Source organism: Candida tropicalis, assembly GCF_000006335.3.
Source record: "Candida tropicalis MYA-3404 genomic scaffold supercont3.1, whole genome shotgun sequence".
NCBI lineage: Eukaryota > Fungi > Ascomycota > Pichiomycetes > Serinales > Debaryomycetaceae > Candida > Candida tropicalis.
The window spans coordinates 706,841-720,352 of record NW_003020038.1 but is presented as its reverse complement, the minus strand read 5'-3'; the positions used below and the strand labels follow the sequence as shown (position 1 = coordinate 720,352).

At 34.3% G+C, this 13,512-nt stretch overlaps 9 protein-coding genes and 3 non-coding genes across 12 annotated transcripts; 6 read left to right on the top strand and 6 right to left on the bottom strand. All coding sequences in view use genetic code 12, as the record gives it.

Annotated features, from left to right (window-relative positions):
- Positions 1–214: 214 nt before the first annotated feature.
- TYS1 (tyrosine--tRNA ligase) lies at positions 215–1,375 on the top strand (the record flags this gene model as incomplete). Its single annotated transcript, XM_002545511.1, has 1 exon — positions 215–1,375. One exon carries the CDS (start codon positions 215–217, stop codon positions 1,373–1,375), a length of 1,161 nt encoding a protein of 386 aa, XP_002545557.1.
- A 194-nt stretch (positions 1,376–1,569) lies between these two features.
- On the bottom strand, positions 1,570–1,641 carry CTRG_06335. The gene has a single exon. It is a non-coding gene; the product is annotated as a tRNA-Asp (tRNA).
- Positions 1,642–1,648: 7 nt separating this feature from the next.
- CTRG_06334 lies at positions 1,649–1,721 on the bottom strand. Its single transcript has one exon. It is a non-coding gene; the product is annotated as a tRNA-Thr (tRNA).
- Positions 1,722–3,383: 1,662 nt separating this feature from the next.
- Positions 3,384–3,992, top strand: CTRG_00337 (uncharacterized protein; the record flags this gene model as incomplete). Its single annotated transcript, XM_002545510.1, has 1 exon — positions 3,384–3,992. The coding sequence occupies one exon, from the start codon at positions 3,384–3,386 to the stop codon at positions 3,990–3,992; it is 609 nt and encodes a 202-aa protein (XP_002545556.1).
- A 354-nt stretch (positions 3,993–4,346) lies between these two features.
- On the bottom strand, positions 4,347–5,015 carry CTRG_00336 (glutathione S-transferase family protein; the record flags this gene model as incomplete). Its single annotated transcript, XM_002545509.1, has 1 exon — positions 4,347–5,015. The coding sequence occupies one exon, from the start codon at positions 5,013–5,015 to the stop codon at positions 4,347–4,349; it is 669 nt and encodes a 222-aa protein (XP_002545555.1).
- Positions 5,016–5,519: 504 nt separating this feature from the next.
- Positions 5,520–5,591, top strand: CTRG_06363. The gene has a single exon. It is a non-coding gene; the product is annotated as a tRNA-Asp (tRNA).
- Positions 5,592–5,765: 174 nt separating this feature from the next.
- On the bottom strand, positions 5,766–6,320 carry CTRG_00335 (uncharacterized protein; the record flags this gene model as incomplete). Its single annotated transcript, XM_002545508.1, has 1 exon — positions 5,766–6,320. One exon carries the CDS (start codon positions 6,318–6,320, stop codon positions 5,766–5,768), a length of 555 nt encoding a protein of 184 aa, XP_002545554.1.
- A 936-nt stretch (positions 6,321–7,256) lies between these two features.
- Positions 7,257–9,845, top strand: SPO75 (Spo75p; the record flags this gene model as incomplete). The annotated part of the gene is made up of 1 exon (XM_002545507.1): positions 7,257–9,845. One exon carries the CDS (start codon positions 7,257–7,259, stop codon positions 9,843–9,845), a length of 2,589 nt encoding a protein of 862 aa, XP_002545553.1.
- Positions 9,836–11,386, bottom strand: CTRG_00333 (uncharacterized protein; the record flags this gene model as incomplete). Its single annotated transcript, XM_002545506.1, has 1 exon — positions 9,836–11,386. The coding sequence occupies one exon, from the start codon at positions 11,384–11,386 to the stop codon at positions 9,836–9,838; it is 1,551 nt and encodes a 516-aa protein (XP_002545552.1).
- Positions 11,387–11,825: 439 nt separating this feature from the next.
- Positions 11,826–12,239, bottom strand: CTRG_00332 (uncharacterized protein; the record flags this gene model as incomplete). Its single annotated transcript, XM_002545505.1, has 1 exon — positions 11,826–12,239. The coding sequence occupies one exon, from the start codon at positions 12,237–12,239 to the stop codon at positions 11,826–11,828; it is 414 nt and encodes a 137-aa protein (XP_002545551.1).
- A 712-nt stretch (positions 12,240–12,951) lies between these two features.
- Positions 12,952–13,398, top strand: CTRG_00331 (uncharacterized protein; the record flags this gene model as incomplete). Its single annotated transcript, XM_002545504.1, has 1 exon — positions 12,952–13,398. The coding sequence occupies one exon, from the start codon at positions 12,952–12,954 to the stop codon at positions 13,396–13,398; it is 447 nt and encodes a 148-aa protein (XP_002545550.1).
- CTRG_00330 (uncharacterized protein) lies at positions 13,100–13,510 on the top strand (the record flags this gene model as incomplete). Its single annotated transcript, XM_002545503.1, has 1 exon — positions 13,100–13,510. A coding segment is annotated over one exon (411 nt), but the record flags the coding sequence as incomplete, so codon positions are not given.
- Positions 13,511–13,512: the final 2 nt, after the last annotated feature.

Here is a 13,512-nt window from a genome sequence, read left to right as displayed (position 1 = left end):
GGAAAAAGAAAAGAAAAGAAAAAAAATATTGAACGTATTATATGCAGTCCCATATTAAAAAAGAAACAGAAACAGGAAGTCGGAGAACGAGAAATAAAATAAAAAAAAAAATTTTCTTTTACGGCGCATAGAGGTTAGTGAAAAAAAAAAAAAAAAATATGAATCATCTGGTGTATATTTGTATTCAGTCTACCAGTTGCCATCATTATAGAAAATGACCGTTATCAAAGATCCAGTCGAGCAATACAACTTAATTACTAAGGGTTTACAAGAAACTCTTAATGGACAAATCATTAAAGATGTTTTAGAAAAAGAAAATAGACCAGTCAAGATTTACTGGGGTACTGCACCAACTGGTAAACCACATTGTGGTTACTTTGTTCCAATGATCAAATTGGCTCATTTCTTGAAAGCTGGATGTGAAGTTACTGTCTTGTTAGCTGATTTGCACGCCTTTTTAGATAACATGAAGGCTCCATTAGAGGTTGTTAACTACCGTGCCAAATACTATGAGTTTGTTGTTAAGGCTATCTTGAGATCTATCAATGTTCCAATTGAAAGATTGAAGTTTGTTGTTGGTTCTTCTTATCAACAAGGAGGTGATTACATCATGGATTTGTTCAAATTATCTAATATCGTATCCCAAAATGATGCCAAGAGAGCCGGTGCTGATGTTGTCAAACAAGTTGCCAATCCTTTATTATCAGGTTTGATTTACCCATTGATGCAAGCTATTGATGAAGAACATTTGGGTGTTGATGCACAATTCGGTGGTGTTGATCAAAGAAAGATTTTCGTTTTGGCTGAAGAAAACTTGCCAAGTATTGGTTACAAGAAGAGAGCACATTTAATGAACCCAATGGTTCCAGGTTTGGGCCAAGGTGGTAAAATGAGTGCTTCTGATCCAAACTCCAAGATTGATATTGTGGAAGAACCAAAAGTAGTTAAAAAGAAGGTTAATAGCGCCTACTGTGCCCCAGGTGAAATCCAAGACAATGGTTTGATTGCCTTTATTGAATATGTTATCCAACCAATTAACGAATTGAAGACCGGTGTTGAAGGTTCATTCAACTTGTACATTGATAGACCAGAAAAGTTTGGTGGCCCAATCCAATATGATTCTGTTGAAACCTTGAAGAACGATTTTGTTGAAGGTAAATTGGCTCCACCTGATTTGAAACTGGGTGTTGCCGACAAGATTAATGAATTGCTTGCTCCTATCAGAGCTGAATTTGAAACCAATGAAGAATTCCAAGAAGCTGAAAAGAAAGGTTACCCTGTTGAAAAGCCAAAGGAAAAGAAGAAGAAAGTTAAGAAGATTGGTACTAGATACCCAGGTGCCGTTGCTAAAGAAGAAACAAAGGAAGAAAAATAGAGTACTTATAAGTTAGGATTAAATATACGCTTTACATGGAAAAAGGGGAAAACAAAAGTTTGAAATTGCGAAACCAAAAAAAAATGAAATGTAGTTGAGATCAGGATGAAAGAAATGAACCACCACCACACACGGGCTAACCATCCCAATCAGCAACAACAACATCAACCAGCAGGACGATGATCAAAAAAAAGCTCTCTTGCGGGGAATCGAACCCCGATCACGCGCGTGACAAGCGCGTATTCTGACCGTTAAACTACAAGAGATTGAAATTGCTTCCAACAGGATTCGAACCTATGATCTCCTCATTACTAGTGAGGTGCCTTACCAACTTGGCCATAGAAGCTGTTTCTTGTTTGTGATGACCCCCACGCCCAAGCCCGTTTTGCTGGTGAGTGAGGTCGTCGTTGGTTTATATGTGTGATACTGCTGGTAACAGTAGTTAGATTTCTAGTAAAGAGATGCTACCTATTTGGAACTATCAGTATTGTGTCAATTCACACCATGCAATAATATATTAACTGTAAAATGAGACATTTAATTATTGCACTATATGTTGAAGTCGTGTACAGACGACTTTACTATCTATTCTACACACTTAAGAAATCACTGTTAGAATTACTCCAACAAGTAGATATTAAGTATTCTGAACAGTTCATATGTTTTATTATCTAAGAAATTTTCAACTACCTTATCATTACTTTCAAGGGTTCTGGTTTTTTTTTTGGTAAAATTGGCAAATTTTTGCATGTAAAATTTTTTCACCAACAATTCTGTTTGTATTTCAAGAATCACATGGTGTGTTATAATTGAAAAATTGAATTTGTACCATATAAAAACCCTTCATATGCGTCAAAGATTGATACAATACCGTTCAACCAATTCAGGGTTGCTTTAAACAGTGCAGATGGAACTGAATTAGGAAACTATGATTCCAAATCGAGAATGAATATAAAATATTGTCCTTTGATTATTTTTTTTTTCATGCACAGTTAGCTTTTTTTTTTTTTTTAATCTTAATGCATGCTGATTCAATTACTGAGACAACATCATACAGACTTAGTTGAATATTGTCGTCTAGAACTGAGCATCAGTCGTTAGAAGTAATGTAGATCTGTAAATGGGTGGTGGAGAAAATACTAATTATCTGGAATTTTCATTTTGGGTGATTTATATCTCCATTAAAGAGATAAAAGGATGAGCTTTAAGAAATGTGTATAAACCACCAAAATACAAGCAAAAAAATAAAATTTCAAGATACATAAGAACATGTACATAAGCCACCACAGACAGGCAAGATCTCAGAGAACCCTTGAGATTATCGACAAATTACTAAAATGCCGGTGTAAACAACGCCTTAGGGGTAATTTCTCACTAGTCAGAAGTTTAGACTGAAGAATGAATTTTAGTTCATTCTATTTTTTTTTCTTCTTTTTCTTCCTTTACATTCTTCTTTAGAAGCAGGGTGGTATTTAATTATGACGAGACGTGAAAGGGGAACCGAAGAATCTTATTTAATTATTCCATCCTCTATATTGCGTTATTTATAATTCTTCCTCAATTCTATTATTCCCGTTTAATAAAAGAAGTAGTCTCGATGAAAACAAGGTACTTTTAGATATTGGTGCCGATCTATATGTAAATGATCAATGTGGTTAAGCTTTGGAGTTATAATCTTGCCATTTGAAACTGGAGAAAATCGTACATGTACATTATTTACATTTCTCTTAATTCGGTTGTTTACTTACCTGCTTGATTCATTATCAATTTTGTACTCTTTATTTTTCTAGCTCGCCCTATCCATAAGCGTCCCTGGAAAAGAAATTTGTATCTAGTAATCATCCCGAGCTATACGTTTGGTACATAATTCTTACTTGATTTTTCTTATAAATACTGGAAGCATTCTCCCCTGAATGTCGTTTACCAACTCTTTGCATAAACAGCGCTCGATTTGTTCCCATTTTTGCTTCCTTATTATTTCATCGTTAGAACTATGTCAGTTTAAGTCATGGTAGTCCAGGAGTCAAAGCGAAACAGTTTGTTATTAAGTCTCAAGCGTAGCAGTGGTAGCTTTTCTTCAACAACAAGTAGTTCCACAGCAAACTCAGTTTCGTGTAGATGCCTGTCCACGAAGAGTAACCATAGCACCAGACTTACTCTGTTGAGACACAAGTGTTCCACAATAAAGCTCAAGTTGAAGAGAAACTCAACCTATATTAAGAATACAGATGAAGAAATCATGTGCTACGATCCTGATGATGCTACCATTGTTGCCAGATATTCTGAAGAAATGTTTCATACGACACACAAGTGCTTCAGATGTCCCACCGAGAGGATTTCGTTAGATGAATTGGCAGATTCGGCTTTGAATGCAGTGTGTTGTCAAGTTACCAATGAGAAAGAGTCGTCTTATGTTGAATGCGATGCTGAATATGAATTTGAAGCTGAAGTTGAATCTGAATCTGAATCTGAAGTTGAAGTTGAATCTGAAGTTGAAGAGCTAGAAACCTTATCCATCACCACGATAGAACTACAACTTCCACTACTACCAATATCAGATGAGTCGCTTGTTGAATTCTGGGAGAAGTTCTGTGAAGAATATAAACCAACAGAATAGATAGCCACACAATTACTACCACCAATTATTAATTCACAACCTCGAAAACACCAGCCAAGGTATATTACAGAATAAATTAAATATAAAACATAGTTTAAGGAGTACTTGAAGGAATCCTAATAACTATATTAAAGTTTTTTGCAGATACTACTTTAACCTACATAACAGTGTTGCTAATTCTTATCTTATGAATCACCAGGACCTACCGACAATTACATATAGAACAACAGATCAACCAAATTTTTCAAACAAATACCTGTATTATATTCTTATTTTTTTTTACATTCTTACGTAGCTTGTTTTAATACACATTTTCTTTTAACACAATTGCGAGCTATATACTAAATGAAAATCTTACGAAAGTTTAGGTCTTGGAGGAACAGAAAATCCCTTCTTAACAGCTTCGATTTCACAAAGACTGTCAAACCATTTACCCAACAATGGCCAGGTGTGAATGTCAATTCCAACTTTGGATAAAGAACCAGCCCAACCAAGCAATGCAATATCTGCAACAGTGTAACGATCACCAACCAAATATTTATTTCCATTAACAGCGTTTCTGGACAAAATATCTTCATATACGCCATAGATTCTTTTGGTGTCGGTTTCGTAACGATTGATAGCGTATTCAATTTTTTCAGCAGCAAAAATTTTGAAGTGACCCAATTGCCCTTGAATTGGACCATTTTCAGCAACTTGGAAAATAAGATACTCCAAAGTCTTGTAATACTCAGCGGTTCCTTGTGGGTAGGAATACTTGTGGTCTTTATCGTATTGATCAGCCAAATATTGCAAAATAGCACCAGTTTGACTAATTGTAATAGGTCCAGTTTCAAAATTTGGATCAGTAATGGTTGGGATACGACCGTTTGGATTTAATTTCACAAACCAGTCAGACTTCAGCTCGTTCTTTAAGATGTCAACGTTGATAACTTCATAAGGGATTTTTAAAAGTTCCAAAAAGATACTAATCTTAAAACCATTTGGTGTACCGAATGAATATAAAGTAATTGGCTTTAACATAATGAAATGACGTGGTGATAACAAATAATAATAATAGTAGAAAAAAAGAAAAAAAAGAAAACGAAAACTGTGTTCCAATTAATTTTAAATATTTTGCCTTCTATTTATAGGCTCTCTAGTATACGGAGGAACTAAATTGATGGGCCGAAATTTCATTTAATTGTCGGAGTTATCCAATTTTTCCGATGCTGAGCCAAGAACATCACTCAAAACACGCAAATCTTAGTAAGCAAATTTTGCGCAATAGAAATCAAGAAGAAACGAAGAACGATCAATTGTGCTGGAAAGATTAGAAATTATGGGACGGAGATATTTCAGCGGAGTATAGGATATTAAGTATATAAAAAAAAATAAAATAAAAGAAAACCATATTTCCAATTACAAAATATTAGCCTAGTTAAAGTATGTGCTTGAAAACACCAACTCAAGGAGTCACGTGGAACAGTTGTTCTAACACTTCAAACGTTTGAGTTTCACAAACGGTTCGGATCCGCTGAAAACAATTCTCTTGTAGTTTAACGGTCAGAATACGCGCTTGTCACGCGCGTGATCGGGGTTCGATTCCCCGCAAGAGAGCTTTATTTTTAATTTTATTTTTATTATTTCACATAAGGAATATGTCAAAGAGTGGAAGAGCCCGAGTTAGATCATCATTATTTTTTAAGTTTTCGTTCATGGGAACCAAACGTTCGTTCTACAATAGTGCGATGAAGCTTGTACAATTTTAATTTTTTTCTGGTTCTATAAATTTCAATCTGCGTATGGGAGCCAGCTCCTATTTAATTTTCGCTTAATGATATAGTACTTATTAATTAATCTACTGTGTAACATCAAAATCCTTGTAAATAACTGTGGATCTGTATCCAAGGACAGCAATTCTATAATAATTTCTTGGGCATCTCCAGTGCTTCCATCAATCACAACCATATCTTCACTACCGCTCTCGATCAAATCGTCAAATTTGATTTGAACCATTTGTAATTCATAGACAATATTGTGATTAAATTCAAACATTTGTTTATTGGTAATATGTCCATTGTTTACCATCAAGGACATAGTCTCATTTAAAATCTTTCTTCTATTCCATAACTGTTGTTCTTTCAACATTATACTGTTCTGCAACACCATCCATCCTTTTTCCAACTTTTCCTTGGTTGATGTAGATAGATTGAATTCTAGGTTGAGCAACGTTACTATTTGACGAATTTTATAGGACAAATACAAATCATAAGTAGTTACCAATTCAAACAACGAATCATGGTATAATTGAAGTAATTTTGAAAAACTGTCGCATATGGTAGCCATGAACGATCTATGTAATGGGTGTGACTTGTTATAACAAAACTCATAAAATACAAATGAAAAAAGTCCTGGCCTTAATCTCACCTAAAGTTCATGACTATTTATAGTTCTTCAAATGTGTTGATTTTTTCAATTTTTCCACTTTTTGCAGCTAATTACAAAGTGGTTGAAAAAATAAAAGTAAAAAAAAAAATACACTTCTCCACATCTCTTCCCAGATTAAATATCACGGATCGATTTTCTATCCCATAAAATTTATCATAAGTGGAATTAATGACTCTTTATTGTTTAGTGAATTTTTTTTTTTTTCATCAAACGTAACATGTGTTCAACGGTACCACAAGCTCATTAGAATTTTCTTCTTAGATTTACTTTCAACACATTTTAATTAACACAGTGATTCTTTACTACAATAAAGTGGATGCCATCTGTGGGCAAATGACCAATAAAATCTTGCTTCATAAGTAGACAAACACCAAATGATACCTTTGTTCTTGGTTCTAAATACACTATAGCCTTGCCTTGTAATAATAATGACCATCCTTCCCCCCCTTCGTTCTTTTTTCTTTTCACCACGTAATTAACTTCGCGTATACGTCAATCGCTAGAATTAGCAATAGAGTTTAGATTAAACAGAAAGGCGGGAATTGACTCCACTTTTGATCCTTTTGTTTGCTTGTTTTAACTGAATGAACTATCTCGTATTTGTAATTTTTGATCTTGTGTTATTTTATTCTCACCATGGACACAACCCTTTACAGAACTTTCACGATAAGCACCCGGCTCTAACCGAATGACACACGCTCTATATTCTTGCAGCCATAATCTGTATAGCCAGAAGAAAAAAAAAAAAATCAGTCTGCCAAATTTCTTTGATCTGCATCAAGAAAATCAAACAAGGATAGAGATACACACACACAATATACCAATCATTCAGCCATGCTGTCAATAATTCTTGAACAATATGACTATAAGGCTCTTACAAAGTCTTACATGGACATTTTCAATTCTAAGAAATTTGCTCAATTTTTGAATACTACTCAAACAGGATATGCCCACTCATCCTCAGGTATTGAATTCAGTGTATTTATGAAAACTATATTTACCTCCTTATGTTTCTGCACTATACAACTCACTTTATTCTGCTTACTACGATCTGTTTTCAATTACTTGTATCAACCTAGATGTTTTTGTGTTCCAATTGGTGAAAGAATGGAAGTATTACCTCGAGGATTTTTCAAATGGATTGTTCCTACTTTGAAATGTAGTATCAATACTTATTTATCATTAGGACTAGATGCTTATTTTTTTGTTCGATTTATTAGTGTATTGCTGTTGTTCTTTCTATTTGTGGGAACCTTGAATATGATTATACTTATTCCGATAAATTTCACCGGGAGTAATTCCGAATATTCTGCATTTGGATTAGATAAATTAAGTTTGTCAAATATTGCAAATACTAATGTTCGAAGACTAAATGCTCATTTTATAATGGGGTTGGTAACAATTGGATTTTTTCATTGGTTGATTATTTACGAGTTTCAAAGTTACGTCACGATTAGACAATCGTATTTATTATCACAAAGTCATAAAGAATCGGTTACGGCAAGAACATTGTTAATTTCCAACGTGCCGTCATATTTACAAGATCACGAAGTATTAAAAAAATTATTTGAAGTTGTTCCCGGTGGAATAAAGGATATTTGGGATATCAGTGATTTTGAAACAATAGATCATGAAGTAAAAAAAGCACAAGCGGCATTGAATTTTCTAGAGAAATCACAAATAATGGGGCTCAAAAAATTTTACAACAATAGAAATAGTTGTTGGTGTACTTCTAAAGTAGGAGATTCCGTAGAGGAAGCTCGGGGATTTCTCATAAAGCATGATGTTTATTTTTACCCACCGATATATTTCGGACCAGTGAAGATCCCCCAGATTGAACGAACTTTGAGAGTCACATTCCCAGGATGGTTGAGAATATTTGCACTTCAAAGAAGACTTTCAATGGCAAACTGGTCACTACAAACACTTTATGAATGCCATAAAGCCATAGAGCAAGAGAAGTTGAAACTTGCAAGTGGCCAACTAACCAAACACAACAAGATATTCATTGAATTTGCTACGCTAGAAGGTGCATATATCGCGCATCAATGTTTGCTTTCTCAATCACAGGGTAATTTGGATAAAACATTGATTGATGTAAACCCAGATGATATAATTTGGAGAAATGTGGGAAGAAATGATGGAATAGCTTGTCAATTTGAAAAATATCTAGTAACCATAATTTTTATTAGCATTATAATCTTGTATGTGATTCCTGTCTCGTTGATTGGATTAGTTTCACAAATTCCTTTGCTAACTCAATTGATGCCATTCTTAAAATGGGTTTACCAGTTTCCCGAAGAAGCACGTGAAACAATATCAGGGTTTTTACCATCGATACTACTTAGCATTCTAACGGAAATAGTCATGATAACTTTTAGATTCTTAACCTATTTTAAAGGCAGAACAACGGGCCATGAAGTGGAAATGGACTTGCAAAAATGGTATTTTGCATTTTTGTTTGTTCAACAATTTCTTGTGGTTACTATTCTGTCTAGTGTAACGGTAATATTGAAACAAATTATCGACCAACCAACATCAATCCCAATCTTGTTAGCTACCAATTTACCTAAATCAGCAACATTCTTTTTCCAATACATATCACTTCGAGCTTTTGCATTCTGTGGGAACAATTTCTTAAGAATCAGTCCGTTGATATTAACAAGCACAGTGTATAAACATATAGATACCACACCAAGACAAAAGTTCAACCGAATAACCAATCTTCCCAAAATAAAATGGGGAACCACATTTGCAGTTTACTCCATCTATGCATGCATTGGTCTTTCATATTCAATTATATCTCCTTTGATATCTATATTCATTATATTTTTCCTAAATCTATCAATCTTGTATTATAAATACGCATTGAAATACGTATACAGTCACATAAATGAATCAGAAACCATGGGAAGACTTTATCCAACAGCATTACTTCATCTTTACACCGGGGTATACTGCCTTGAATGTTGTTTGATTGGAGTATTCTTTCTTCTGAAGGATGACAAAGGAGTGTATCCGATGAGGGTACAAGGTTGGATAATGACAGGAGTGTTAATGTTAACCATATTTGCAAATACAACTATTTATAACCGCTATCTTCCACATTTTTCAAACTTGCCAATATTATCAGATAAAGCATATAAGGATGGTGTAAAACCAATTACACCTACAGAAGATCCGGATAGCGGCAACACATACTATCTGAATCATAAATTATTATACCTTAACCCTGCATTCAAGTATGAAAGTCCTAAAGTTTGGTTACCAAGGGATCCATTTGGATATTCTGAAATACAACTACAAGAATTGCAAACCAAATCACAGTTCCAAGGACAAACAAATGGTGCACAAGTCCAATTTGGTAAAGTATTGAATTCACTCAAATTGATCATTTCCGAGGCGCCACCTGATTATAAATAGCTATCTAGACGTTTCTTAATTTCCAAATGTTTAAGGAAAAACTTCCAAGTGTATAATAATTTTATGTTTCTTCTTGCCAATTGTTGCTGATACTGTTTAATTCTTTCAGTAAGCCAAAGCTTTTTGATCCAAAGCTCATCTTCTTTAAGAATCACAACTCCTTGTTTAACTGGATATGCCTGACCAGATTTGAATGAAAAACCAGTTACCACGGAAACAAACTGAGCTCTATTTTTAAGTATATTTTCAATATCCGTCAACTTTAGCCATACACAATCATCAGGTATCATGTTATCACGGAATATTTCAATGTTGCCATATTTATTTCTTGGGAGAACCTGTTTTCCATCAATTTTAGTTACTTTCATTTTAATATAAGGACAAGTTTGATCAAAACTAAATAGCGGAACCTGATTCAATCCCGAATTCTCAATTTCATTCTGATTGAATATTCTCTTGTTATATATTGTCCTAGGAGTAGCCTTGGCATATTTTATTGGATGGGCAGTTGGTTTGATTGATCGACCAAGAAATTTCCATTGTTGTTCAGATTTCCCATAAAGTATACTGTTCTTGAAATAAACAGGCTCTTTCTTATCCCTGAGTCTAACTTTCTTAACAGGGGTGGTTCCTGAAATAATAACTTCATTATACCGAAGCGTTGAAGGTGTTATAAAATTTGGACTACTCTTCATAGCAGAGAAGGTACTTGGAATTGTATAATTATTCATTGCCATATCTCTGAGTTGATCCAACTCCTTATTATCATCACTTGAATAATACTTATCTTTATTTAATATTCGTAACATTGATTGAAATAGCAATGCTGATTTCCCTAAATCGGTACGTAAGTCCAATCTATTAAACCAACGGTATGAAATATCCTTCATATATCTTGAACTTACATCAAGAATCAACCCATTATTAGTGAAACTCAAAACATAGTGCATAGACATTTGACAAAATTGGTTATGGATAGGATAAAATTGATCTGTATAGGATTGATTCAAAGACCCACCATAGCGTGTTATTCGTAAAAGTCGTTTCTCCTCTTCATAAAAACATTGTGTCTCCAATATTATTATTTCCGATGGATCTAAGGGGTTTACTAACTCAGTCCAATAATACGGGTATATTAAATCATTATCTTTGTTAACTTTGAGAATCTCGAGGTTGGGCTTTGGTTGTGGAGTAGTTGATCTTGGTGATAACAAAGGAAGTGAAAACACCAATCGACTTTCAAACCCTAAACTTCTTAATAAAGCCGTAAATAATTGTGCACCTGTATCTCTATTGTGTTGAAATTTTTTAATGACGTTTATTAGTTCATTTTCATTTCCAATGGGTTTGGCGTTATTAGGGAATCGTTTGGCATCAGTAGAATATCCCAACACTCGTAATCCATTAGAATCATGTTTGAAGTTTTTCCTAAACCATTTTATTAGGTATTTGAGAATATAGATCAATTGTTCATCTGCTTCTGATTTATTGTCATTCTTCTTAAATTTCTTGTGAACTTTTTTTACTTGATCACGAATCATTTTTCTTTAAAACTTTCTGAACCTTCTTACCAGATAACAACTCATTTCTATGACGAGCATGAAGGGTATATGTCAACATACTAAGATAATGTAAGCTAACACGCTTTTGTTTTCCTTAATTAACTCTTTGATCCGTTGTTTTCTTTCATTATTCATCTCTTCTGGTTGAATTTTAATTGAAAATTCTGATTCTGGCGTGTCTGTTGTATCTTCCATGAACACATCTTCCCATTCCGATTCACTCAATTCAGGTTCAGATTCATCATCCACTTTTTCAAGTTTGATTTTTTTAACACATGGTTGTTCATCTTCATCATCACTAGTAATGAAAAGACTCATTTCAAGGGATAAAGAATCTAAGAGAAGAAGGAAGAATCTTTTTTTTTTTTCGTCAATTGATTTTTCATTTTGAGATCAAGGGAGGGTTTTCCCAATTCTTTTATTCATTAATTATATTACTCATACTTATATATTCTGGTATTAACGCCCACTGGTCATTCTGAGCAGCAGGAACATCATGACCATATACTGTTAAATCATTGAATTTAGCAACGGGAATAAATGTAGAAGCAGTTTTCACTTCACCAGAGATTTCATCTCGTACTAAATTTTCTACTTTATTGACAACATATCCTTGTAGATTACTTTGTTTCAAATCAATAGTATTACCTACCAATTTACAACCTCTAAAATAAGCTACTTCAAATTGTTTACCGCTTGGTTCAGTTTCTTGCATTTTCGATGGGGCGAAATAGCTTTCTGTGTTTGCAGGACCAGAATATTGAATACTCATAGGTAATAAAGATGCCGTCACAGTTGGAGTAGACTCATTGTGTGTTTCGATAGTAGACATAATTGTTGGCGAGAGCGGAGGAGGAGGGGGATGATAATTTCAAGATCTTCAGTTAGGGCCGCCAACTATTGCAGTTGGAAACCAATAAAAGAAAAATACTGAAAAATTATCAACAGACGTGTACGCGCTAGTCGTGTGCAAACTCATAAAATCACAAGTGTCTTCACTGCCGAATTACGTGCGGAAGTACGGATGTTGAGATAGTGAGAGATTTTCAAAATTTTACTTTTCCTTTTTTTTTTCTTTCCTCCGCTGGATGGTAAGCTCAGATAAGGAATCCCATACGATTTTCTCTTGCGTCAATGTATCTTCAACACTTGACCTTAGCTCACACAGGAAGTTCGATCTAATAATACGTCAGTCAAGTTAATTGCCAATTTTATTGGTAGCTAGTGACAATCTAAGATCTCAAATAGTCTGGCAAATGACAAAAAAAAAAAACAGGTGAGGATATTTATCTCCACTTAACGGCGGTCAGTGAATTAGCCCCGAGTTGATTACCCCATTGGTACATAACAGCGAAGTAACCGCCACAAGATCCACAGTTCTTGTCTTTGACTTCGTTTTTTTCTTTTCTGTTTCTCTCTCCCTCGTTTTTATGAACACTCTCCCATATTTAATGTTGAATAATTCTCGCACTGTCATAATTTCTTGACTCTTTTTATCAAACTCTACGTATTGCGTTAATTTCCTTATCTGATATACTCAAATTATGTCTGTTTCTAGTAACGGTAGACGTTTCAGTGAACATCATTTACACCCAAGTATTATTCAAGATGTATCCACAGATACCCCAGGTATTGTGGCTGCAGAATTAGCAGCAGAATTGGGAGTCGAAGAAGAAGGATTATTGAATACTGATGCTACGAAAAGACACAGTTATGGTGCTATACTTGCTGATATACCAGATCAAGATTACGATATTGATGATCCTAATAGTGGCTATGCATTGCCTAAAGCTCAATTATACACAGTTATCTCAAGTTTTATTTTTGGGTTCATTCTTGGCAGCATTGGATGGTACAGTGGTTACAACTTTATTAACCATGATAGCTTTCAGATTTTGTATGCTGTGTCAAACATCTCCCTGGATTTGCAACTGCATATTTATTTATCTTCAGCAGCTTTTCCAACCTATTTTTTGGGTAAGTTGGTCTGATATCTTTGGTATAAGAAATTTTGTTGCTTTGGATTGCAGTGCTGTTTTTATGGAATTGGGTTGGTGCCATTTGGTGGGGGGTTGCCTAACTCATCTTCCTCGTTATGGGTTTTT